Raw genomic sequence first — 24281 nt, forward strand, 5'->3', positions numbered from 1 at the left:
AGAGTTAAATAAACAGTAGATTGTTCAGATAGAACAAAGAACAATGTTATCGAAAGTTAGGGGTATTAGTTTTTGCTTTATATAATCCAACAAAATGTTCTTACCCTGCCCAGATTAATGACTAGAAATTAGTGTTTTATTATCTACCCTAGTCATGAAACTGCTCATCTGCAAATCTCGTTATAACTCCATTATTGATGTGTTGGTTGGTTATTATCTTAGAAATATCTCTGTTTCTACTTAACACAATTAAGTTAAAAAATTAAAAAGTCGTTTATTCAAAGTAAGCTGAAAATCAGGTCTTTTTGAAGGTCAAGTTTACAAAAGACAGACCCCAAAACATCCACCCTTCATCACTTCCTATGTGTTTTTGCTGGGACGAAGAAATGGTGGAAGAAAAAAATTTACAACACACATAACCCACCTAGTTTTAAAAAAAAACCGGCCAAGAGCGTGTCGGACCATGCTCAGTTTAGCTAATTTTGCTTCTTTAATATAGAAACCTGAAAACATTTCAAAATATCGCTGCCATTTTCCCACATACCTATGAAGTTTGTGACTGTTTTTCAGCTTTTCTCGAGAGCTGATGAAACTTTTGAGTAAGCATTTAATTTTCAGCGTTCACTCGCTACAGGCCGATGGTTACATGACAATATTACGTTATCTATACATACTTTTATTTACCCGTATATCTATACAAATATAATAAAGAGGAATCATATTTTTTGTTTGTACTCGTAAAGCTCCGAGACTACTGAACTGATTCGAAAAATTATTATAGTAAGAGTCATCTCGTCATTTTTATGATCTTCATTTGTTAACCCTTAGAATGGATAAACAAAACAAAAACAGAATATTGTTTGTCGCAATTAATTGGCGTGAAATATTTCCTCTTCCTACGAGATAGTTTTCTTCAAAAGCCATTAATTAGTATAGTTCATAGTTGTTTCATATCTCAACTCGATAAAAGTGAATTATGATATTATAATATGGCTAAAAATGGTACTAACCTGTTGGTTGATGTTAGCGATACTCTAACTTATTTAAATAAATAACTGAGTCGAATAATAAATGGATAGTTCAATATAACAAATTCACAATGCCAGTTATCTTCACTGTGTGTTTAGTGGCCACTGTAGTAATGACTGAAATGGGTATACCCGACTGTTATACAATTTGTTAGCGTAAGCAATATTTATTCATGCAGTCATCATTTCTTATCTGAGAAATGAATGTTTGTCAATTGTATATTGTAAAGTCGTTTGAATAAAACAAATATCTGTCAATTTATTTTAGCTCAGTAATCCATATTTTTGGTCATTGTATTTAATATCTGATTATACAGTTTAAAAAACATAATTCCACTAAAACCATAACTTTTCATAGCAGTCGGGTAACAACGAAACGACGCGGACGTCATCTAACTACAACAGTCGAGTATACCGCCGCCCGCTTGGGAAAAATCACACTTATCCCTCTCTTGTTGTCTGCCGGCCGTTAGTGTTTGTTTGGACACCGACCTCGCTCCAACTCCCCATAATACAAATAAATACCATCAATACACCATACCAACGATTAAATGACGCTCTTTACACTTCTAATCGCCAGTTTGTTCACCTCAGTTTTGTCATGGTACAGTAATGAACCCAGCTTTTGGGTACCAGGGCAGTATGGGTACCAAGGAGTACATAACGGGTTGGAACACGCGAAGGACTTTGTGAACGAGTGGACCGTGGAAGTGGCAGGCGGTGAAGAGGTGGCCCAGTTGGTTGCTCTGGAACTTGGCTACCTTTACGGAGGGAAGGTAAGTTTATGTCGTCTTGGTGTTTATAGAAATAAACTTTCATAATTGTCTAAAAAAAAATAATTGTGAAAGCTCATGTTTCAAGTTATAATTTTCCCAAAGGCTTTACTTAAAATTTTTGAACAATTAATTTTCTCCAAAGAATTCATCATGTAATTGATAACTCCCATTGCTTCTTCATTCTATTAAGTTTAAAAATGAGCCGGTATTTTGTTAAACCGCTAGTGTAAGACTATGACTTCTTAGTTAACCACCCGTACCACCTAGTTTTCAAAGACAGCATTTTATTTTACTAAATAGATATCATAAAACCTTCGTAAGTTCTCCACTTCTAACTACAACTCGCTCTAAGTACTTTATTTTAATACAATAGGAACTATAATTTGTTCACAACACATTTTCCAAGAAATAATGTGTAGGCAGAATTTTCTCAGAAGTTTTCTTCTTCATAAACGCTAAATAATTATACACAAATTACATATACAAACTGAAATAAGTACTTACCTAGACTTTTTAGAACTAAGTAGACCTATTAAAACCAATACTTACATATTATGTTTAATATTACGAGTCCTACTTAAGGTTACTTAAATATCTACATAGAAGAATATAAATAAGTCTTAATGGATTGTTTATGATGTAATTAACCCTGAAGGAAACAATTATAATTATTATGTGCCTAATTAAAATTATGATTGGTAGCTGAAAGGCAGCCGGTAGGCGGTCGTCATTAGGCTTTCAGAAGTCAAAGATGGTATAAGTCCTATAAATAGAAAGAAATATTTTAGCAGAGGTTTTTCTTATGTAGATTGAGTTAAAGATATTTTCAGTACTCTTAAAGGACTTTCGTATTCTGCTGCTGGTGGGTAATCGAACTGTTTCCACTTTTTCACCCAAGAATGCATGGTTATTTAGGGCCGGCTATGGTGAGAAGAAGTGTCAGATTTTAAGAAAACTCCTAAATAATACAACTTGAATGTGAACTACGTACCTACCAGGTACGTAGTTCACCGCACCGCAAAATTAGGCGGAACGTAGCTAGATTACTGAAAAATCCTTTTCAGTATTATTATTTCAGCGAAAAACATTTCCTATGTCCTGCCTGCGTAATTGAATTTTGAAATAATCCCGTTCGAAGCCTGTTTGTTAATTTTTAATTAAAGAGCTTTTGTATTTCTGATTTTGTATTTAACCAAAAAGGGTTACGCAGTCCAATTCCATCTAACAGGTTTATTTACTCGAAATGAAATTAAAACAGGATTACTAGTGGGAACAAACCATTTTTGTTGTTTCAGCTAACTATGTGAGATTGTATGAGTGAGATATTTATGAGCTTTCTTTTAATACTTGAGGAATGTGTTCGGCTAAATAGCTTCAATTTTATTCGATATCGAGAACTTCTTATGTAATATTAATTAAGCTTACATAAATATCGGATGGATGGACATGTATTAATCTCCTTGTAAGCAGACGATCATGTAGGCAGGCTGTGCGTCAAACTTTTACAAAGTAGGTAAGTAGTTGTCCCGTAGACGCGTAACAGAGATATTTTATAGATCTTTTACTACTTAGCTAGAATAATCAAATACCGTACTAAAGGCGTTTGAAAAGTTTCATTCAACATGTCACAGTCAGTATTTCACTTCCAAAAATCAACAATAATAAAGTTCGTACTGTATTGTGCTTGAGATAACGTTGAAATCAAAGCTATGACGCCGTTCGTATCTCGAGTGGCACTCGTCGCTATCAACACCAGTATATTGCATAGATTACACTCCATATATCATGGCGTCACTGACGTTAATTAATCAGCTTTACCAGGGCTGCAAAAATCGTAGGAGTTGACTTAGAGTAAAGGTTGATTACAATGAAAAGGGCTTTTGGTCCTTAGATGTAAAATCTTACAATCTAGGAAAAGTCTGGGAATTGAAGTGCTCCAATGTAGAAGCTCTTTTTTGTTTCTTGCATTGTTTTAATCTAAATTAACCCTTAATTTTACCACACATGAACTCAAACTGTAATAATTTCGCCATGCCATAATAACTTACAACATAAAACCAGTCTCTAAAGTCGTAAACAAACAAAACATGTTCCTTGACCTTGTCTCATAACACTCGTAAAAGTCTGAAAGTATTAGGGCACCACTCTGACGAAGAGATTCCCTGGGGAACTGCTGTCATCGCCTGACAGGTTTGAGATTGCACAAGAATGTTATTAGGGGATCAGATGAATGCTGGAGATACGTGTCAGGAGTCAGGGCCATGAAGACAGACTTGTGATGATCTATAATTTGGATCAGTAAATGCTGATCATATAATTTGAGAGCTTTCAAACTAGATTTTAAACCTTCTTGTTTGTGGTAAAATCTAACTTGCGTAGAATGAGTTATTTCTTGAGAAGGAAATGTTATAAAAATTGAATAGAGTTGTGTAAAAGAATCAAAAACTTATAACAGCGGGTCGCTTTTGCGTCGGGGGTTAAAAAGGGTTTTTACTGCAATCAAAGTCAAAAGCTTACATTACAGGTTATAATTATATCAGTACACGGTTAGCCGGGATCCAGACCCCTTTAAAATCAGCTTTATCAAAGCTGAGTTTTTCCTCAAATTCGATCCGGCACTGGTCTTTCGGCACTTATCTGTTACTAGTCCATAAATATCGACTAGAGTAGAATCCTTTATTGCATGTCATGTAATATAAACGGTACTCGATATATATTGATAGCAATCAATCACTGGGATAGGCATAGTAAGGTCATATCGTTAGCACATAGATACGAAAGATATAGTTGGTGTTATTTTAGAGTTAGAGGAATATCAGTATCACAAAATCGGTCCTTTTTAACACAAGATCATGTTTTTACCTTGAGTCCAAATAAACAATTGAAAAATGTTATTTGTTGATCTAGAAAAAAGAATAGGTAAACAAATAATTGCCAGAGGCTATGGAAAAAATAACTTGTTTATTAGTTAATCTATCAAGCGAAATTGACTGGCTAAGCTTTTTAACGTCAATAACTTGGATTCTATTTGCAATTTTCTCCATTTATTTTCATTGTTTGATGAACATTGAAGGTCTTATCTTTCTTTTAATAAATTGACTGATTTTCACTTGAGACACAGGATTTGGACATTAGCCCCAAATAAGCAATGCTTATTCATATAAGCAACTCTTATCTCTAGTAATCAAATCCGCAGATAGAGACAAGTTATTGAAACCCGCCGAAATAGATAACGGCGTTTAATTGCATTGCCATTTGAGTCCAAATATCTACCCACGCTTGTGACAATACTGTTGTCTATAAGCCACTAACTGTGACGTAAATGTTAATGTAATGTGTTTTGATATTTCCTCAAGGAGAAAGGTTAATCTTGAATCCTTTGAGGAATCTTTGATAGATAATCAGTGGACCTACAGTCCAGACCCAGGACATCAGTATCATTAAAATGGTGCACTTAGTTCAGCGGCTTAAGTTTCGTTATGCAGCTTTAACTAGCTGTTCCCCAAAGTTCCATATAGCGTCCCTTGGAAACTAATTCTCGCACTTGGATACCAAGACTTATTTTCTTAGGCTATCAGTTTACATACAGAGTAATTTTCACAAGGAAGGATAGTCCTCTAAAGCGCATTGATGAGTAAGGCTAACTAAAAAGTGGACAGAATTCAATTCAAATAGTGTATGACGTTTTGTCCATTACAACAGGATGCAAGGCCATTTAATATGCGATTTTAAGTGGCTGACATAACAATGATAACGAATCCCATTATTTCACCAATTCTTAGAACAATGAAACACTGTCTAGCAACAGTCGTTTCACAAATCAGCTGTCTCATATAGTCGTCAGCTGTCTTCGGACTAATCGTGACAAATGTTCAGGAATTAGTTCAGACAATTTGTCTCAGTTTGTGTCGCTAATCATTTGTTTGTGCTCTTTTATGTTATGCTGCCCGGGTGACTCGTAACGAATCAAACGTTTGAGAAACAATGGTTTGGCCTTACCACGAACGCAGTAATTGTAATTTCGACGTGCGTCTTTTTTATGTAAAACTGCGTTGAATAGTTTACCTAGATTGCAGTAGAAGCGAGTTGCAAAATTTTAAACACATTATGAATTGGAAATGTTACAATTAGCTACCCTCGATTTTGCTAAATTAATACGCAAGGCTAAGGAAGGTGCTACTAGCTAAAGGTATGTGTATAACTAGTGTGCAGCACACCCAAACATTATTTGGAGAACTCTTGTGAACCGAGACGATTCTTTTTACGATTTTTATATTTCTATTTCTCATTGTAAAACAAAAAAAAATAATTTTGAATCCAGATGACTATGCTTAGTTCATAGGTATTGCTTTTGATCCATCTCTGTACCATAATGCGCGATATGAAAGTGCTGATTGAAACCAAATGTCGGGGAAAATTAGTGTTTGATAGAAAGCTTTGTAGCTATTTCCTATTTTTGCAGTTTGCACATTTGTGCTCTTTTTTCCGTCTCTCTACCATTATGTCCAAATACGATTCTAAAACTCTCACCAACACGCGTACAAACAGAGCATTATTTAATTCAATTGTTCAATTAATTCGTGGCACTTAAATTACACTTTGTTCATTAAAACCAGCCACGAAGGCGACGCCTACACCGCGGCTAAACTGTGGGTTATTTTTCTAGCACTTAACTGGATTTACGTCGTTTCGAGTGAGTATCAATGAAGAACAAATTCATTCAGAAGGAACAACCTAGATGTTTCAGACAGCGTTACTGTTCAATTGACGTTAGAAAATCGCCTCCGCATTTCTTTGGCTATTTTTAGTTGGGGTTTTTCTTCAAGTTTTTTAGGGATTGATAAAACATTGGCTTTGTTGTCTTGAATTTTCAATAATGAAATATTATTTGTTGATTCTTATAAATAGAATATTTTAACTCTGAAGATATTTGGATATCTGCATCGCGGATACCTAGGTCGCAACAAGCTTAGCATACAAGAATGGAAGGTTATGGGAAGTCTTAATCCAGCATAGAGACAACATTGGGCTAAAAAAATACCCATGGGCCTCATTATTTTGTATGATTGGTAGTGTTTCACTGGACAGATTAAAAAAGAAAACATTGCGGCTTTATATAGTAATAAAGCAACAGGCAGGTTATATTTGTTTTGTGTCGAGAAGTTACACGAAACTTCTAGTTACCTAGATATAAAACTCTTGATTTTAAAATAATTATGTTCTGATTTCTCGGTGAAGAACCCACCCTGTAATGTTTAGTTTTTCGTTCACGATGCAAGAGACCTCTTTGAATATTCTAGAGAAAGTGTTACATCTAACACGAGTAAACGGGATCCAGCTTTTCTGTTCGGTTGTTTGTTCCAATCAGCTTCCACATTTTGGCGATAGGTGGCTCTGAAATCAAAGAGCTTCTCTACATTATTCAAATTGGATAGACATTCTCGACCTACCCTCTTGTGGCTAATAGCGCAAACATGCTGAAAGGTACCATTCAGTTTTTCAGGCGGCGCTAACTGTGGTATTAGCGTCGCAACTACCAGGCTCCCAGAACCGAAGAGGAAATGTTTTTCAGCGAGTTTCAGCGGCAATCTATTTCCGTAGTTTACAGGGGGCGGGACTTCTGTGAAGTGGGAGCGTTTGCTAACATGTGTGTACTTCTAACAAAATATTTATATTGCTGTGCGCGCCAAGGTTACTTTCGTCATACTTCTGTTGCTGTGTGCGTGTTTCAGCGGGAAAACACACCTGAAATATAATTTTACAGAATTTTACGTCTGCGAACTGAAGAATAAACGAAAAAAAATATTACGAGTCTACATTCTACTTACGTAGTAACTATTGTATAATCTGTGATTCTACTTTCAGTTTATACGTGGAAACTATTTTTATCGCATTCAATATTTTATTTCGCCGGTGATAAAGCATGTAATGAAAAATTAATTAAAATGTATTAAACATTCCTACTTTATTCAAATTGTTGCTGTATAATATTATGCTAATTACTCTGCACGAGCCACGCATTTCGATTTTCATTAAAACATTCATCTAGTTGTCAGAAACAATACTACACTCCATTCAACAGTTTTTCATAATCGCGTTTTATATCAACGTCTAAATGTTTATAAAAAACTTTTTCATCTCCCACAGATAAAAAAGAATATTCATTTTTACTTAAAACGTAACAAAAATGTGTAAGGTATCAGGGTATCATAAAACGACTGGTTGATCCGTTGTCGAGTTTACGCAGTTTCTTACAAAACCGAATTGTGTCGTTCAACTTTACGCGACGGTTCAATAACCTCTTTCATAACAGACGCGAACGTCATTCATCTTTATTGTATAGAATTTTACTTGGCTTTTTGTTTTTCTTAATTAATTCCAACCTGAATATTTTTAAGTGTAAAATAATACAAAATTATTTGTATACGAGATGTCTTTGATGGGTAACCTTTTTCACTACTTTAAGTCATTTAAGAATTTGCTGTTTTTTGTAATCAATGATGCTAGTTAGTGATTAATGTATGAAAGTGTATTTTTTTGTAGTTGTTAAAATCATACTATGAATGTTATTAGGTATACATATATGAATATACAAATTATCTGAATCTAGTACACCCATAGCACGTATTCGAGAGCTTTAAGTTACTCTTACTCTACGCGCCACAACTCTACAGACGCGCACCCTTCTCGAACCCAGACCTACCCCAACACGAACACCCTCACACGCAATATCGTGCATATGTGCGTCAAATCTCTTCGTCGATCCTGGTCGCCTAGTACACATGTGACTCCAGAAACTCACATGACTCCACGAAAGACACGTGCTACACACGTGTGACGTTTCCATACAACCCTCCCATGTGTATGAATGTATGTATGTTTGTTTGTGTGATATAGACGCAAGCAATTAGAGATTGTATGTGAACGTATCATGCTATGCATGTGGTATGTTACCTATGTTGTGTGCGAGATCGTTCATAAGTCTGTATGTTGGAAACTTTTGTCCCATTGGTGAACATGAGATCTTGAAAATAAAAGTTATTGTTTGAAAATAACTCACCATGATTAATAAAATGAATTTAATTTAATTTTTTCATCTTGAAACATGGGTATTAATTACCATTTGCTTGCCACAAGGGAAAGTCAACAAATCAACTCAAATAAATAAAATAAAAATCTTTATTTTTTAAAACATTATACTAATAACAGTATCAACTTTTAATAAATAGAACAAAGTTTAATTAATCTCTGATAGGTAGTTAAAGTGAGCCCGTCTTATGACACACGTAAAAAAAATCATAAAAGGTCATAAAACATATGTTTTTTTTTCAATCATTCACACATGGCGCGGCTGTGCGCTATCGTATCGCTAAACATCGCGTTATCACGAACAAGTGTGGGCGGGGCATAAACTCGCGCCTTGATAAGCCACATGTGTGTGGAAATGCGTTATCACCTTGCGTTTATGGTGCCCTAGTACATACGTGTGTTTGAGGCATCACATGACGGCATCCATTTTCATGTGACATGTATGTCACACCGATGACATTGTCACGCACACTCGTTTTGTTGTTGCTTCAATGCATCCTCCAATGAACGTTGACGTTGGTTCTTATAAACATTACTGTACTTACGTTGGAGATAACTTATTATTTAATTTATCTTTGGATACCTCTCTTCTTAACTTAGGTACCTATTTTGAAAAACGTTAAATATTAGAGGAATTTAAAACGCATTTATAAGAAGTTTGCATTTCGCAAGCATGCATAGACTTTGGTGATGTGCACGCTAAAAGATTTAAGATACACATAAGTGGTGACCAAGTTAGTTTCATCTATCCAATTCAAAACAATCTAGCAGGTATTTTAAAATATATTTTTTAGTAGAATCAGTTAATGGGGAAGTAAACAAAATCGGGCAAGAGCAAGTCGGATTAGCAAACTTACCATTTGCACTCCAAGTCAGACTCATTTTTGTTGTATGGGAGCCCTCTAAAATAATGATTAATTTATGTATGTGCTTGTTATTATAGCGGCAACAGAAATACATCATGTGGGCTGGGGAAATTCAACTATATGTGACGGTTCATGAGTAACAGTCTTGTGACAGTTCGACAGTGAACTCCAAGTTATAGGTTCATAGGTCTTACCTTTTGTGTACGGAACCTAAAAATAACGTCATGATAGCGACTTTTCCCGCATAGGACAAAGCGAACGTGTAATATGCAATAGATGACCAATTTTGAAGGAACTTTACAGTGTTTGGTTCATTGTAACATTTAACTGCTGCCAATTTTGTGTTTATCAATTAATAATATAATTATAATCAATAGGTCTGTATAGCAAAAAAATTGTTCACATTTAGTCAATTTCCTGTAAAAGGACGTACCTAAATAACTTGCAATAAGTTATTTTTGTTCTGTTTCATGTAATTATGATTTTCTATTTCCTATAAATAAATACAATTCAACGAACAAAACCCACGTCCTGAGACATACCAGTCTCCAACCAATGAATATATCTGTCCTGTCCTATTACCAAGAAACACTGTCTGTCTATTATCTATGAGAGGGTTAATAATAGAGCCCTCCCAAGAGGGTTGAAACCGCCCAACTGGTTTTTAAATCCGTGCTAGGGCGCCGCCTACATCCCATTGTTTCAGACGTCAACTACTAGGAACTGAGGAGTACAGAGGAGTTATCCAGAGCTCATTATAATGGAGGGGTGTGAAGATTGGTCGAGGGTGGAAACATTGTTCGGTATACGTACCACTTGTTGCATATTGCTCCAACTGTAGTAAACAAATAAGCTCAATAGCTACAAATCGACCTTTTAACTTCAATAGTATTTTTTACTGACTCTGAAAGGTTTTTCCTCACATGATTGGGCGAAACCGGAAACTGAGAAAAAAGCCGTTCCCAATTCTGAGGGAACATTATACTTGTTCTTCTCCAGACTTCCAAGTAAATCGGACGCATTCATTTACCATACAAACACTTCGTTTTTTGTAGTAACTTAAATACAGCATAGAACAAACAAAAGCAATTCTACCGCGTCTTGAGGGAGGAAACTACTCCTGTAGACGATGACGACGACTCCAATGTAAACGTCATATTTATTGACTGAACTATTCATTAACACAGAAGTCAAGGAAATTACTGAAAAATTATATAGTGGCAGAGTTCTACGGAGCTGGTGTAATTTCACTGGTTTCAAAGCTCTGTATCTGACAGGCTGGTTGCAGCCAGCTGTGATTTGTACATTTGACAGTTGAAATCCACCCTGCAAGCATTTTCATACGTGGCCTATGAGTTTAGTGACATATCACGCATTTATTTGTAAGTACTTTATAAGACATTTTTTTATAACTTATTAAAGTAGGTGACATAATGGGCGGTCTTATAGCTAAGAGCGATCTCTTCCAGACAACCTCAGGACACTCTTTGCTATATGTATATGTTACCGGCCGAACCCGATTTTAGGACAAACCAGTTTTGCCTAGGCTCAACTAGTTCTTCCTATACGCGTTAGGATTAACTAGTATAGCCTAGTCCAAACTAATTTGTCCTAAGCCCGATAGGACGGACCAGTTTAGGCTAGGCAAAACTAGTTGATCCTGATATAAGTACGCACACTCTAGGATAAACTGGTATAGCCTAGTCAAAACATATACATATCTAAAAGTCTAAATAAATAGATGAACTAAATAAACTACTCCGTGTTTAGAAAAATAATCATCTTTATTAAACTATAATGATTCGTCGTTATGGATAAATAAAATTGATAATACGAACAATCATACTACATATATGTAGCAAACTAACAAATAATAGGTAAGTATTTTTTCATCCCACCATCTCGGAAAGAGTAGTTTTACCCCTTGATATCTGAGCGCAAAAGCTGTTTTTATCCTCTAGAGCGGCAAAGTCATTTGAATTTGGAGCATCGTGTGCAATACTCCATTTGTGACAATCTTGATAAGACTTTTCAAACAAATACATATTTACATATTAAACAAATAAAATACTGCTTAAAATAATTATTCAATTAATTAAGTCATATTTATTATTGTTTTTTTACATACATTTTTAACCTCGTTTCATTTTTAAACTGAGTTTTCAAATAATAGTTATTTGTTATACAAGAGTGCAAAGTTGCTTTTTAACCGCGGGCTCAATTTTGATGACCGAGCAAGCGGAGGATTCTAAAATTGAAACACGAGCGCAACGAGTGTTTCAATAATTAGAATCCTGAGCGATAGCGAGGGAATCAAAAGAGCACAAGGTGAAAAATCTTTGCACTCGAGTACAACACGTAACTTTTCATCCCACCTCATCGAGGAAATTTAAAAACAAAATGGCGCTCACATATGAGTATCAAATTAGATACTGCTTTTTAATTTGATACTCATATGTGCGCGCCATTTTGCTTTTTTGCATTTAGTAATTTCCTCGATGAGGTAGGATGAAAAGTTACGTGTTGCACTCGAGTGCAAAGATTTTTCACCTTGAGCTCTTTTGATTCCCTCGCTATCGCCCAGAATTTTAGAATCCTTCGCTTGCTCGGTCATCAAAATTGAGCTCGCGGTTAAAAAGCAACTTTGCACTCTTGTTTAACCAATAACTATTTTTTAATAGAAACAATAATCAAATCTCAAATTAAAATTGTTGTCGTTAAAAGTTATCGATAATAATTGGTAATACAAAGACTAGGCCATACCAGTTTATCCTAGAGTGTGCGTATTGATATTAGGATCAACTAGTTTTGCCTAGCCTAAACTGGTCCGTCCTATCGGGCTTAGGACAAATTAGTTTGGACTAGGCTATACTAGTTAATCCTAACGCGTATAGGAAGAACTAGTTGAGCCTAGGCAAAACTGGTTTATCCTAAAATCGGGTTCGGCCTGTAACATATACAATAATACATATGTATTTCCTGTAGTGTGCTGAAAACCATCGATACAAAATAAACTATGTCATATCTATTTGGTTTCTTCCAACCAATGTGCGCGTGACCCACATACTCTCAAGTGACATTATGACGTCAGTCCCAACCAGATGATTGATTTGAACATGGGGGACATTGGGGAATACCGAAACTATTTCATAATCTCTTATGTTCCCTGAGCGCCTAGTAGCAGTGAACTCGGCTTACACGTGGCTGTTTCTTTGCTATTCATACAAATAGGTGCTTACTATAAAAACATGCGTCAACACTAATCTTTGCATGTGGTTTTCCTTATTTTATTTTAGGATATATCTTATTTTTATGTTTTGTAACCATTCTACGATTATTTATATTCTATACTCGTTATCTGGGTTCCAATTAATTAACCGCATTATAAGGATGAAGAATTTTGAGAATAAACCTAAATCGAAAAGTTTTTTTAATGTTGCTGCCTATCAATAATGATTTTGCCGAACATTTCAAAATATACACCTAATAGGAAGATATAGATATTTTAACTGCTATTTGTTTGGCTGTTGGTTCTTATCTCGTGGCCATTGACCGTCCTACTTTTTTAATGTATTATTTAGCACACTATCACATCACAACAATGCTAATCTTTGACGACACAAAAACAAGAAGGTTTCACAGTAACCAAATAAAGTTCGTATTCTCCAACATCTACAGTGTCTTTTTGTTCTATTTGAACCGGTTCCGCGAGGAATAGGCTCATCTTAAGATTTTCAGTTCTAATAAGGTATATGCAGTATATACTCGTTCAACTTAAAAAAAGGTGAAACATGCTACCTGCATTGCACGAGCTGCTGCTGAGATGGATCGCCAGTAGACGGAGGCGACCAGCCACTGCCGAGAGGTCACGAAAGTCGTCTTTGGTCCTCGTGGCCCCTCTCTAAAAGGCAGAAGACGGCACAAACGCTGAGGTTTTTAGTGGGTGCAAGCCCCACATAACCTCACCGTCTCCCCGGGCGGTGTGTGTATGCGTCAGGCATTTTCCTCAGCCGAAACAAAAAAAAAAGGGTGACCATAATTTTAAATAAGTTACGTTTTAATATAAATTCATTGTTTTATTAGGTGAACGGATTCCCAGACACGTACACGTTTTTGAAGTATGAACATGGGAAGCAGCGACGCACCCCCAGTCGCCATACGTCGACACTCATCAAGGACAGGAGGGTGAGTTGAATGACATCTCCAGTTAACAATGTGCGCCTGGTAACTTTGAACTCTGTTTACACGTGGCTGTTTCAGATGGCCGCTATATTCAAACGTAGCATAGTTAGTTAAGTGGTACAAGGTTTTTTGAGTGCAACTTTGGTTCAATGTAAGACAATTGCCACACACGAAATTGCTGAATAAAAAACAATGTATATGCGATACGTAAACTTCTGATACTTAGCTGCATCTAGTTAGACTGGAAACAGACACCAACATAGTTGAGATGCAGATGATAAGTTCGTCAACAAAGGAAGTGACAGCAGATTTTCAGAATATGTAACATTCATTTCATCATCCTTAGTCTGTTTGCGACTGATCTTCCTGTTTCGCACTTCCTCCGCGTGGTACTCCTTAAATGTAGGACACATTTAATCTTTAACCAGGACACTTATTATTTTCCAAGATTATGAGACCCAATTTTTCTAATGAAGCAGTTTTACCTTTGAAACGCCTTACCCATATAGGTAATCAAACTATAAAACCACCCTACACATATAGGTAATCTTCCAAAGCCAATAAAAAAAAACTTATTTGTTGTTTCACCAGGTAAGATGGGCAGAGCAACTTTTTTCAAAATCGCGGGTGAAGCGATACCCAATGAAGGATTCTGATCAGCCATTGCAAAGAGTGAAGAGAGTCGAAGTAAATGATACATACAACAATGTGAATGTCTATCGTATCAAAGAACCTTGGTTTAACGATGAACTATGGAGTCACGAGTGGTATTTGGTAAGCTGAATAACTTTATGGAAACCTAGTAGGTGGTGACGAACCTGACCTACCTCAGGAGTTAATAAGGAAACACTGTGCATTTGCTACAATTTTGTTCAGCCGCATTTCAGTACAGTCGCAACACAACATTGTGAAAGTTAATGAAATATTTTTTTCAGCAAGACACGCGCACATTGCACAATTTACCCCGCCTGGACCTAAACGTGTTACCAGTTTACAAAATGGGATACAATGGCAGCGGTGTGCGAGTTTCAGTCCTCGACGACGGCATCGAACATAACCACACAGATTTGCGGGCCAACTACGTGAGTGTTATGCTTTCCTAGTATTTGTGGGGAGCGTGTTTGAAATTTTCTGAACTAAAATGGCACATATGCGCCCAATTCACAAAGCGCGTTCCCCTGAACAATAGATGGCAGCACTGGTTTATTGTGTGGTTTCATTTACTCTATTTTCGCGTCATTTTTAAATGTGTAGGTATATCTTTTTACAAAAGTAGTGCATAAATATAGGATAAACAATTCAATGTTTCCTACTTCTTCGTCGTGTTATAATAAAATAGCAAGCATTGTGGAAATAACTCCTCGTAACATTAACGGGTAACATATAGCTCCTTTCATTACTGATACCTTGGTAGCTAGTAGAAGCCAAGTTTAAATTTTCCGTGCTAAAAAGACACAACTGCGCTGCTGTCGTCGTCGTTGTAGCAAAGCAAGTAAGTTACCCTGCTGCCATCTAGACAGACAGACCGGCAACATTAATTTGTTGTGCATGTGCTCTTCAAAACTTCTGTAGTCCTAGTGATATTGAAGTTTACTTTGAAATTTTCGTGCTAAAGTGACACAACTCAAAATCCAGATCCGTCACGATGCCGTGCTGTCTTTGCTGGTCATTGTATTTATTAATTAAAGCGAGATAACAATTTAACCAAAACAATTTAAATAAATGAATTAAAAATAAAAATATTTTCTGTATTGTACCTGGTTTAGGCCACAGAAATACCTATTGCGTTATCCACATCTCACTTCAAACTAATAAGAAGTAAATAAACGATTTGGTTTCTCTGAGCACCTTCTTTAAATAAATACTGACTGACCTGAATTCCATATCTGATCTGAGTTATTATAATTAATATCTAACTGAACAAAGTAAACATTTTGATGGCATTGCATTGTTTTTAGTTTAGGTAACGTAGCGAATAAAACTTCTTTGTATCTTCTGCAGTCCTGGTATATTCGCGGCCGATATGACGCCGGTAATGATGCTCTCGGAAAGTGTCGGAAACCCTCTTTGTTTCAAGAAGGCGCTGGCGCTTGTTTTGTAAACTTATAAAATTATTATCGAAAAAAAAAAAACGTATAAACGTAACGCTTTTGGGGATCTTCTTCTTTCGTGTCGATGACATGTCATATGAGACTACACTATGTCAGCCCAATATTCCGCCACAGCGAGAGCACGGCCGGATGCGCTCATTAAGTGCTTTTGGGGATTATTTCGTTTTTTTTTTTGTTTATAGAACTAGTAGAATCATTTTTCTATATTTGTTTGTTTGTACCGCCCTAACTCCTCCGAAAGTACTCGACGGGTTTGCAAAATTATTTCACATATTCCTTGTAAATAAGTACATACTTGTTTATACCTAGGATCCAGAAATCAGTTGGGATAGTAATGATGGCGATCCCGATCCTTCACCGAGATATGAAGATATCAAGTTGAATTCTCATGGCACTCGTTGTGCTGGAGAAGTAAGTTCTCGAAAATGTTTCTTACAGTTTAAGTATACAGTAGTACCTAAATCACTATTTATTACATTACATTTTAATTTATCAATACCTAGTGATTGCGCATTGATTCTTATCGTTTTATCAATTTCTAGATCGCCATGACTGCAAACAATTTAAAATGTGGTGTGGGCGTGGCATGGGGGGCTAAGGTAGGCGGAGTTAGAATGCTCGATGGACGAATAACAGATAGGATTGAGGGAGAAGCAATAGGTAAGTTAACAGCTACAGTTTATGAGCGCCTGGTACATTCGGTCGCCATGTTGAGGTAAAACGTTGTCTGGCGTAAGCTTTTTTTTGTTGTTGGTAAATAAAAGAGACTGTCAGTAAAAACACCAAAACACCCCTCGATGAAAACCTCAATCAGTTTATAAATTGAAAGATAACGTTTCGGTATGCTTCGGTGTAGGGTTTCCTATCACAGAAACGAAAGTTATACGAACTCAATTTCCTCAAAACTAATGAATGATAACGTAATTTTTATTGTTTATAATGAATGACTTTGTTGTTTGCCGGTTGTTTGTGGCGTATAGGGACAGCGCCATCTGTTAAACTTTTTAACCGACTTCTTGTTGTTTGTCAACTCGAACTTCATGCATCTCTTCAGTAGTTATGATATCTTAGTAATATGGGTGAAATGTGACGTAACAGTGAACCCTTTCGGATGTCATTTTTTTATTATAGATCGTCCGTCCACTCTGCTGCTAACGGCCCACCTGACTGAGGTTGTTATTATTTGAGGTGCACTTGCAACACCGCTTATTTAACAATAACAGCAATTTCTACCAAATTAGACTTAGGTATAAGAAAAACTCACAAAGACAAATTAAAATATTATGTCCGAATTGTGAATAAACTTAAATGTAGCTTATTGTGGTATACCATGCTGCAATATACAATGGTGATCAATCTTTTTATCATATTTTTTTTTAAAACAAGTAAACCACAGCAGTTTGTTTTACTTGTTGATTGTTGTTCACTTGTTGTGCCATAGACGGCCACATGTTGGCGGTGAGCACAATTACCAGAGCAGTATGAATTTGAAGAGATTGTTCAACTGAATAAAATGACGGATGACAGCTGCTGGCAGCATGGTATTATTGTTTAGTCCATCCGCCAATAGAGGACCGTGTCGTGTAGGACAAAAGTTTTAGGCTTCTTTTCGGCTCGTAATCTTTTTCTTTGCCAAAGGTTTCTAGACAGAAATAATATTTAAAACGGCATTGCTTTTGCAGAAAATGATACTTACAATTTTGCAAAAAAAAAAAAAAAAACTGTAAAAACAAGTTGAACTCTTGGGGACTGTTAGTTATTATGGAAATGGTCCTCCAACTCAGATAATTCCTACCTACAAAACTAAAAATCTACATAACTTGCCATTAAAAAGTATGTTCAATTTATAGTAGGATTTAGAGATGAAATTTTGCATAATCTCTTATTTTGCAGCCTATGCGTTAGACAAAGTGGATATCTACAGTGCTTCATGGGGCCCTAATGATGACGGACGGACCGTTGAAGGACCGGGGCGCCTTGCTTTCGAAGCGTTCAAACGAGGCGTCACTGAGGTAAATAAAGACAATATAATATAGGTATTAATAGTTTATTTATACCAGTCAACTAAGTACCTAATTCGTTACATTATGTATTGTTAGATTATATATAAGTAGCCTGACAAACTTGTAAGTTAAGGGATCCCTTGACCACCTTGATGAAGCTGATGTTTTAATTCCTGATGAGATTATTTATTTTTGTTTAGGGCCGTGATGGAAAAGGAGCTATTTATGTATGGGCAAATGGTAACGGAGGCGGTCATAGCGACAACTGTAACTGCGATGGGTATGTACCTTTTATTATTCGTTACCTGCCATGCGATTCTGTAACAAACACATCATCGATGCTAACAACGACGAGTTCACAGATGTCGCATCGTAGACATCGCTTTTAAAAACAACGTTGCTGAAAACCGTATTCGCTTAGCTCAAAAGCTCGTCGACGATCTGCCGAACAACGATGACGGGTAGGATGTTTACAGTGTTGCCAAATTTCTTCTAAAGCAATTTAAAGTATAATCGAGAAAATCTCGACTAACGTTTTTTGGCATTATTTTGACATTTCTAATCAATGTAAATGCATAACATGTATGTATAAAACACATTCTATTCGATAAGCAACGAATATTTAATTAATCATATCATTTTCGACATAGAAAATAATGACTCAAATCTTTGACATTTGTTATAATCTAGGTTATGTAGTATAATATATAGTCTGTGTCATTTCAAAACTTTTCAAAACCAAAACAAACATTTTGCTCATAACTTGATTATATCTTTATTTATCTAAATACGAGATTTCAAAGCTCCAAATGGCTTTAAGCGGTCAAGTGGACTTTAAAAAAAGTTGTACCAACCAACCAACGGCATTCTACTTGTCCTGTGTTTTAGTTTGGTTCCAAAACTATCGAAAGTAAGTACACAGTACGTAACATTTACATTTTAATATACAATACAGTCTTTGTGAACTACGTGTATTAACTAAAATATTTATCTTTTAGTGTCTCGCAACGCACTGCCTTCGTTGAGTCAGCTGGAAGAGCTAGTAAGCTTTTTGGAAAACAAACCATGTTTGATTATGATGGGCCCATGATCGTACTGCAAATGCGAGCAGTCATCAGGCACGATCCGAAAACAACAGCCCCAAACAGTGACGTAGTGGGTGTATGAAAATATTGGAGCAGTGGTGTAAGGTTAGTAATCAATAATAATTTATGAACCTGTGTGTGTTTACTGTTGCATTAAATCATGGTAAGTATAGTAGGTACTCTTTACATTGTTTTGTATGTATTAGGTACTAAATAAGTGTTGACAGCAGGCATATACATACAATGATTTTACTCTATCCTTCAAATTCAATCATAAAGGCATTTGAAATTGCAACTGAAAGTTAAACCACACCAAGCAAATAGTTGTTTTATTTATTTTATATATTACACCACATAATTTTTGCTTGTGTTGCAGTACTGGAAGGAACAAAAGGAGCAGTGCAGAGGAAGTCCAGTTCAATTGCAGCTGCGAGGCAACATGAAGAATTTGCCAGAACTCGGTGTAATTGAGTTAAAAATACATTTCATTATGTGAGGAGAATGTTTTGGAATCTGAATTTAGATAAATAAATCCATGTTCATTATAAAATACAAAATAATAAAAAGACATGTTGAATTAAAATATTGTTTTATTAATTAATGATTACAGAAAAGTAAAGTATTTTTATAAAAATTACTTTGATACTTGCACACTATTGTGTAATGTTAAAATACTATTTAACATACACAGGTAAAATACAGTAAAATAATGCAACTTTTCTAAGTTTTTATGTACAAGTATATCTTGGACGCCACTGGCTGATAAAAAGGTGAAGGAAAACATCTTGAGGAAACCTGGACTATATAGTCTGAAATCACCAACCCGCATTGAGCAAGTGTGGTGCTCAATGCTCAAACCATGTGAGAGGAGGCCTGTGCCCAGCAGTGGGACGATAAAAAAGAGGCAGTAACAGGTAATAAATAAAAATACATATGTATTGTTAGAAGGTGTCACACATATTATTGTTTAGTAAATAAGTTCTAGCATGACGTCCACTGTCCAAGTCACTGCTAGAGTCCGGCTTGCTTGTTAACCGGGTCACAGTCGCTTCTTACCTCGTACTTATCAATAATATCTGGATGGTTGATGGCATCTACTGTATATTGTTGAGTCCTTGAGGCAGATGCCCGTGAGATATTGTTCTTGCAATGTCACATAGCATTATTTGGTACATAAATCCCACTAACCAAAAAATTTACAGTACATGCAAAAGGTTGATGGCCAGTAAGTTTTAGGCACCTATCCACTGTACTGTATGATGATTTATATTATATTGTTTAAGTGTAATATATTGGTGTGGTTGCTAATTCCTCCTTAACGATTCGCCTTTGTTAGGAAAGGAGAAATCTTCTTTCAACTGTCTAATCTGTTCTTCAGTCAACCTTAATATAGTTTTTATCAGTAGTTAGTAAATCCATATTACGTATCACGGAGGCGTGACTTTTTATTTATTTAATTATCTTGATGTTAAGTTTCTTCCAACAAAAAAATCATAAGTACAGGAAAGACGAACTGCCATCTAAAACATTAAAAATAGGCGTAAACGTTTCAGGAATTAAAGTACGATAAACAAAACATCATAAAAACATATTTTCACATTGCAATTTATTAAATAACTTGCTTTACTTACATTTTAATCGCCTTCATCCAAGAAAACATCCACAATTTACAAGCTTTTCGGTTTGACAGATAAAATCGAGGGCGAAGGCGAGGTTGTCGTTGCAGGCGAGGATGTTTCGTGTTGCTGAATACCGATTTTCATACATTTGGCTCCAAATGATAGTTCTATGTCACGCCGTCAACATCGTTGAGGCGCTACGATCGCGCAATTTTAACTAATGAATACCGCCGAGTTTACATCTGATGTTACAACGATGATTTCTTGGTTGTAAAGATGTTTTTTCTTAGTGAATCGCACCCCTGATTTAATTCCAAAAACTTAATTAAATTAGTGACGACTAAAGTAACAAACTTGTCTACAGATATTCGTCTAGTATTTACACGATATCAATAGGAAGCGCTTCCCAGCATGGTCTGTTTCCTTGGTACGGAGAGATTTGTTCATCTACGCTGGCTGCTGCATACTCCTCTGGTGCTTACAAAGATCAGAAAATCGTAAGTTGAATACATCACAGACTGCATCATTTTGCTTGACGTAGTGATTTCATTCATAAAGGTGTTGCTAATTCATTGTTAGAGGGTGATAGAAGTATGTTTGCTTCTCTGTCAGGCTACTACAGACACGGGTGATTCGTGTACTCTCGGGCACACCGGCACGTCAGCCGCAGCCCCATTGGCTGCCGGCATCATCGCTCTCGCTCTACACGCCAAGTTAGTTGACCCCACTCTGTACTACCCGTGCCGATAAAGAATGGGATTAGAAATCGCGACAGCTGTATTTACCTCTCGCTCATGTGCTATAGTGTATGAGGGAGAGGTAAATACAGCTGTCGCAATTTCTAATCCCATTCTTTATCGGCACGGGTTGTATGCATGTACAATACAGTAGCTTATAATTCATGCAGCTCTGGTAGTAGTGTTAGTAAGGACTGTTATGCCCCGGTTCCTATAACAGGAACGATTCGTTCTGCTAACGGACGATAGTTTATTGAATTAATTAAATTTTTTTGTTTGAAAGTATGCTCTAGCAGACTTGGGTTCAAAGTTATAAGCTAAGGGTCGTGTTACTTCATGTTATTTATATTTAAAGAGTTCATCTATTCAGGGAATAAATAAATAATCATATATTATCTTCTTTTTAGTCCTAATCTAACATGGCGTGATGTACAGCATTTAATAGTCTGGACTTCAGAATACGCTCCTCTATCAGCTAATCCTGGATGGCAAATAAATGGGTAAATACTTATTTCAATCGCCTTTTAAAATTACCTAACAGAATTTTAACTCGCATTGTATAACTAACTTTATTTTTCCTTTTCAGTGCTGGACTTTATTTTGATGTACGGTTTGGTTTCGGGCTTTTAAACGCAGAAGCACTCGTTGCAGCGGCACTAAATTGGACCACCGTACCTCGAGAATATGATTGTCACGTGGGTGCTGCACCGTGAGTAGACCAAAATGAAGTTACAATATAATTACAGAATGAAATGATGATGATTTTCATGTGATGCGGAGGGATGTGGATTTGTTTGACGAACATGACGCAATTCTCGTCAGCATGACGAATTTTTCATAAAGTACTCTTTGAACTTATACATCCCTAGTAATAAATGTTAAAGTTTCGTCATACAACAGCTGATATTTTTTTATGCGAACGTTGCTTTTATTAATGAACCATTTCAATAGGCTATTATGAATGATTTGTGGCTTTGTTTTGCTATCAATAAATTGTCATTATGTTGTACTTCACAGGTTAGGAGAAGAGGAAGCACGACTGTTTTCAAGACAAAATGTTGATATATTTCTAACTGTAGAAGACGATTGCGTGGTTAACTACATCGAACACATAGAAGTTATAATGAACTTACGCTACAGCCGCCGGGGGGCGCTGGAAATCTACGTAGTGTCACCGCAAGGTAATGGAATGGACGTTTATGGTGTCCTAGTACTACAGTTGGCATTATACAGTTAAAAACGATTGCGATTTGTTTGCCTGGCATCGTCAATTGTTAATTACCAAACAAACAGGGAACTAATTAATTTTAATGGTTTATGTTTTCCATACAGGCACAGCAGTTCAATTACTTAGTGCCCGTCCGAAAGACACATCTACGAATGGATTCGTGAATTGGCCTCTAATGTCTGTAGCGACATGGGGTGAAAATCCTAAAGGCATTTGGAAAGTCATGGTCACTGACAATGTGAGTCTGCAATGTTATCACTAGTTTATCAGCGTTATCGTATTTTTTACAGATGTTGTTCCATGAATGGCTACTAGCCATTACGTAAGCAATGCGACGGCGACGTAGTAGCACTCGGACCTACGATTTTTAATTCGCTTTGACTTTTTTGCAGACGTATGAGAAGAACATGGGCGATATTGGACCAGTAAGTTTAGTCATACACGGTACAAAAACAATGCCGTCACACATGAAAAATGGACCGAGGATTTACAATAGCAATTACAACTACCAAGAGGCGTTTGAATATTTCGACAATGTAGACAATAACAGTGTCGACGTCGTGTCGAATACCGTTACACAAGACGAAGCTGTAGCCGCAGTACCAGGGGAACATAAACACGAAGCGGTTGACGATATTCATAACATTGATGCCACAGTATTAGCTGAAGTTGAAAAAGAATTGCAAAGAATTCACCATAGAAAAGTATTCAGGGGTGTAGCGTTATAAACAATCAGAAACACAAGGGTTTTCACCATTTTCTTTATCAAGCCTAAAATAAATGTTTTGTTTGTGCTTTGTTATGAAATTAAAGCCATAAGTATTACAAGTTTTATGTTGACAAATGTTTTTAAAGTACAATGAAATTGATTGATCTCACAAGGAGTTAAACTCGAAATAATTTTAGTTCATAGAAAGTGCTGTATATAATCTTCAAATGTGTATTAAATTATCTATTTACATATTGGAATGACAAATCCTGTTACATATCCAATGCAACGCACTTCTAAAGCGCGGAACTATTTACTTAATCGTATTAAAGACCTTGTAATCAATTTATCAATAGTATACACATATAAAAAATATTTAAAGATTATAAAAATAGCAACAATATTTACAGTTACCAAATAAACTACCTTTAAAAACCGAAATACATGAGTATTTACTTCTTTTCTTGGTCACAGCCTCATTTATAGTAATTGTCACTGACCTCTATATTTACACACTGGACCGGCTGTTCCGTACGTTTGACAGCAATTTTTTTGTGCCCATTTGAAGCGCCAATATGGTTTTTTTTTTATTCTGATTTTACCAATACTTTATCTTATGGTCCATTTTGCCGAATTTTACCAACCTACTTCTCCTATTATTAATCCTAGAAGGAATAATATTTTAATAACTGATTAATAGTTGTGTGGACTTCAGTTTTATTTTTACTGGACAAAAATAATGTTTCATTCATGTCTTCTCAGCTGCTCGCGAAACCTTGCAATTTCTACTAGTCGTTACTTATGCAGCCTTAGTAGTTGGCACGGGGAGGTCTAAAAGTTCGCGGAAT

At 36.1% G+C, this 24281-nt stretch overlaps 1 protein-coding gene and 2 long non-coding RNA genes across 5 annotated transcripts; 2 read left to right on the forward strand and 1 right to left on the reverse strand.

Annotated features, from left to right (window-relative positions):
- The first annotated feature begins 1477 nt into the window (after nt 1-1477).
- Nucleotides 1478-23876, forward strand: LOC110376925 (neuroendocrine convertase 1). The gene is made up of 15 exons (XM_021335579.3): nt 1478-1804; nt 13843-13944; nt 14533-14715; nt 14877-15023; nt 16362-16463; nt 16595-16712; nt 17946-18064; nt 18256-18335; nt 21124-21256; nt 21372-21472; nt 21904-21996; nt 22083-22205; nt 22514-22677; nt 22829-22962; nt 23117-23876. The coding sequence occupies exons 1-15, from the start codon at nt 1580-1582 to the stop codon at nt 23450-23452; spliced, it is 2160 nt and encodes a 719-aa protein (XP_021191254.3). The 5' UTR covers nt 1478-1579; the 3' UTR covers nt 23453-23876.
- On the forward strand, nt 18347-19723 carry LOC126055182 (uncharacterized). Of its 2 annotated transcripts, XR_010277307.1 has the most exons (4): nt 18347-18516; nt 18746-18965; nt 19054-19245; nt 19517-19723. It is a non-coding gene; the product is annotated as an uncharacterized LOC126055182 (long non-coding RNA). The 2 variants fall into 2 exon arrangements; XR_010277306.1 differs by lacking the exon at nt 18347-18516 and having other exon boundaries at nt 18628-18965.
- On the reverse strand, nt 19713-21129 carry LOC110381004 (uncharacterized). Of its 2 annotated transcripts, XR_010277305.1 has the most exons (3): nt 20772-21066; nt 19960-20660; nt 19713-19924 (listed from the first exon to the last, which is right to left on the reverse strand). It is a non-coding gene; the product is annotated as an uncharacterized LOC110381004 (long non-coding RNA). The 2 variants fall into 2 exon arrangements; XR_007510448.2 differs by having other exon boundaries at nt 19713-20660; nt 20772-21129.
- Nucleotides 23877-24281: the final 405 nt, after the last annotated feature.

This window comes from Helicoverpa armigera, chromosome 17 (assembly GCF_030705265.1).
Source record: "Helicoverpa armigera isolate CAAS_96S chromosome 17, ASM3070526v1, whole genome shotgun sequence".
Lineage (NCBI taxonomy): Eukaryota > Metazoa > Arthropoda > Insecta > Lepidoptera > Noctuidae > Helicoverpa > Helicoverpa armigera.

Coding starts and splice junctions, on each gene's coding strand:
- LOC110376925 (XM_021335579.3), top strand. CDS start 1,580: ATGACGCTCTTTACACTTCTAATCGCCAGTTTGTTCACCTCAGTTTTG. Junction 18,065..18,255: donor TCAAACGAGGCGTCACTGAG/GTAAATAAAGAC, acceptor ATTTTTGTTTAG/GGCCGTGATGGAAAAGGAGC. Junction 22,678..22,828: donor CTACGTAGTGTCACCGCAAG/GTAATGGAATGG, acceptor TTTTCCATACAG/GCACAGCAGTTCAATTACTT.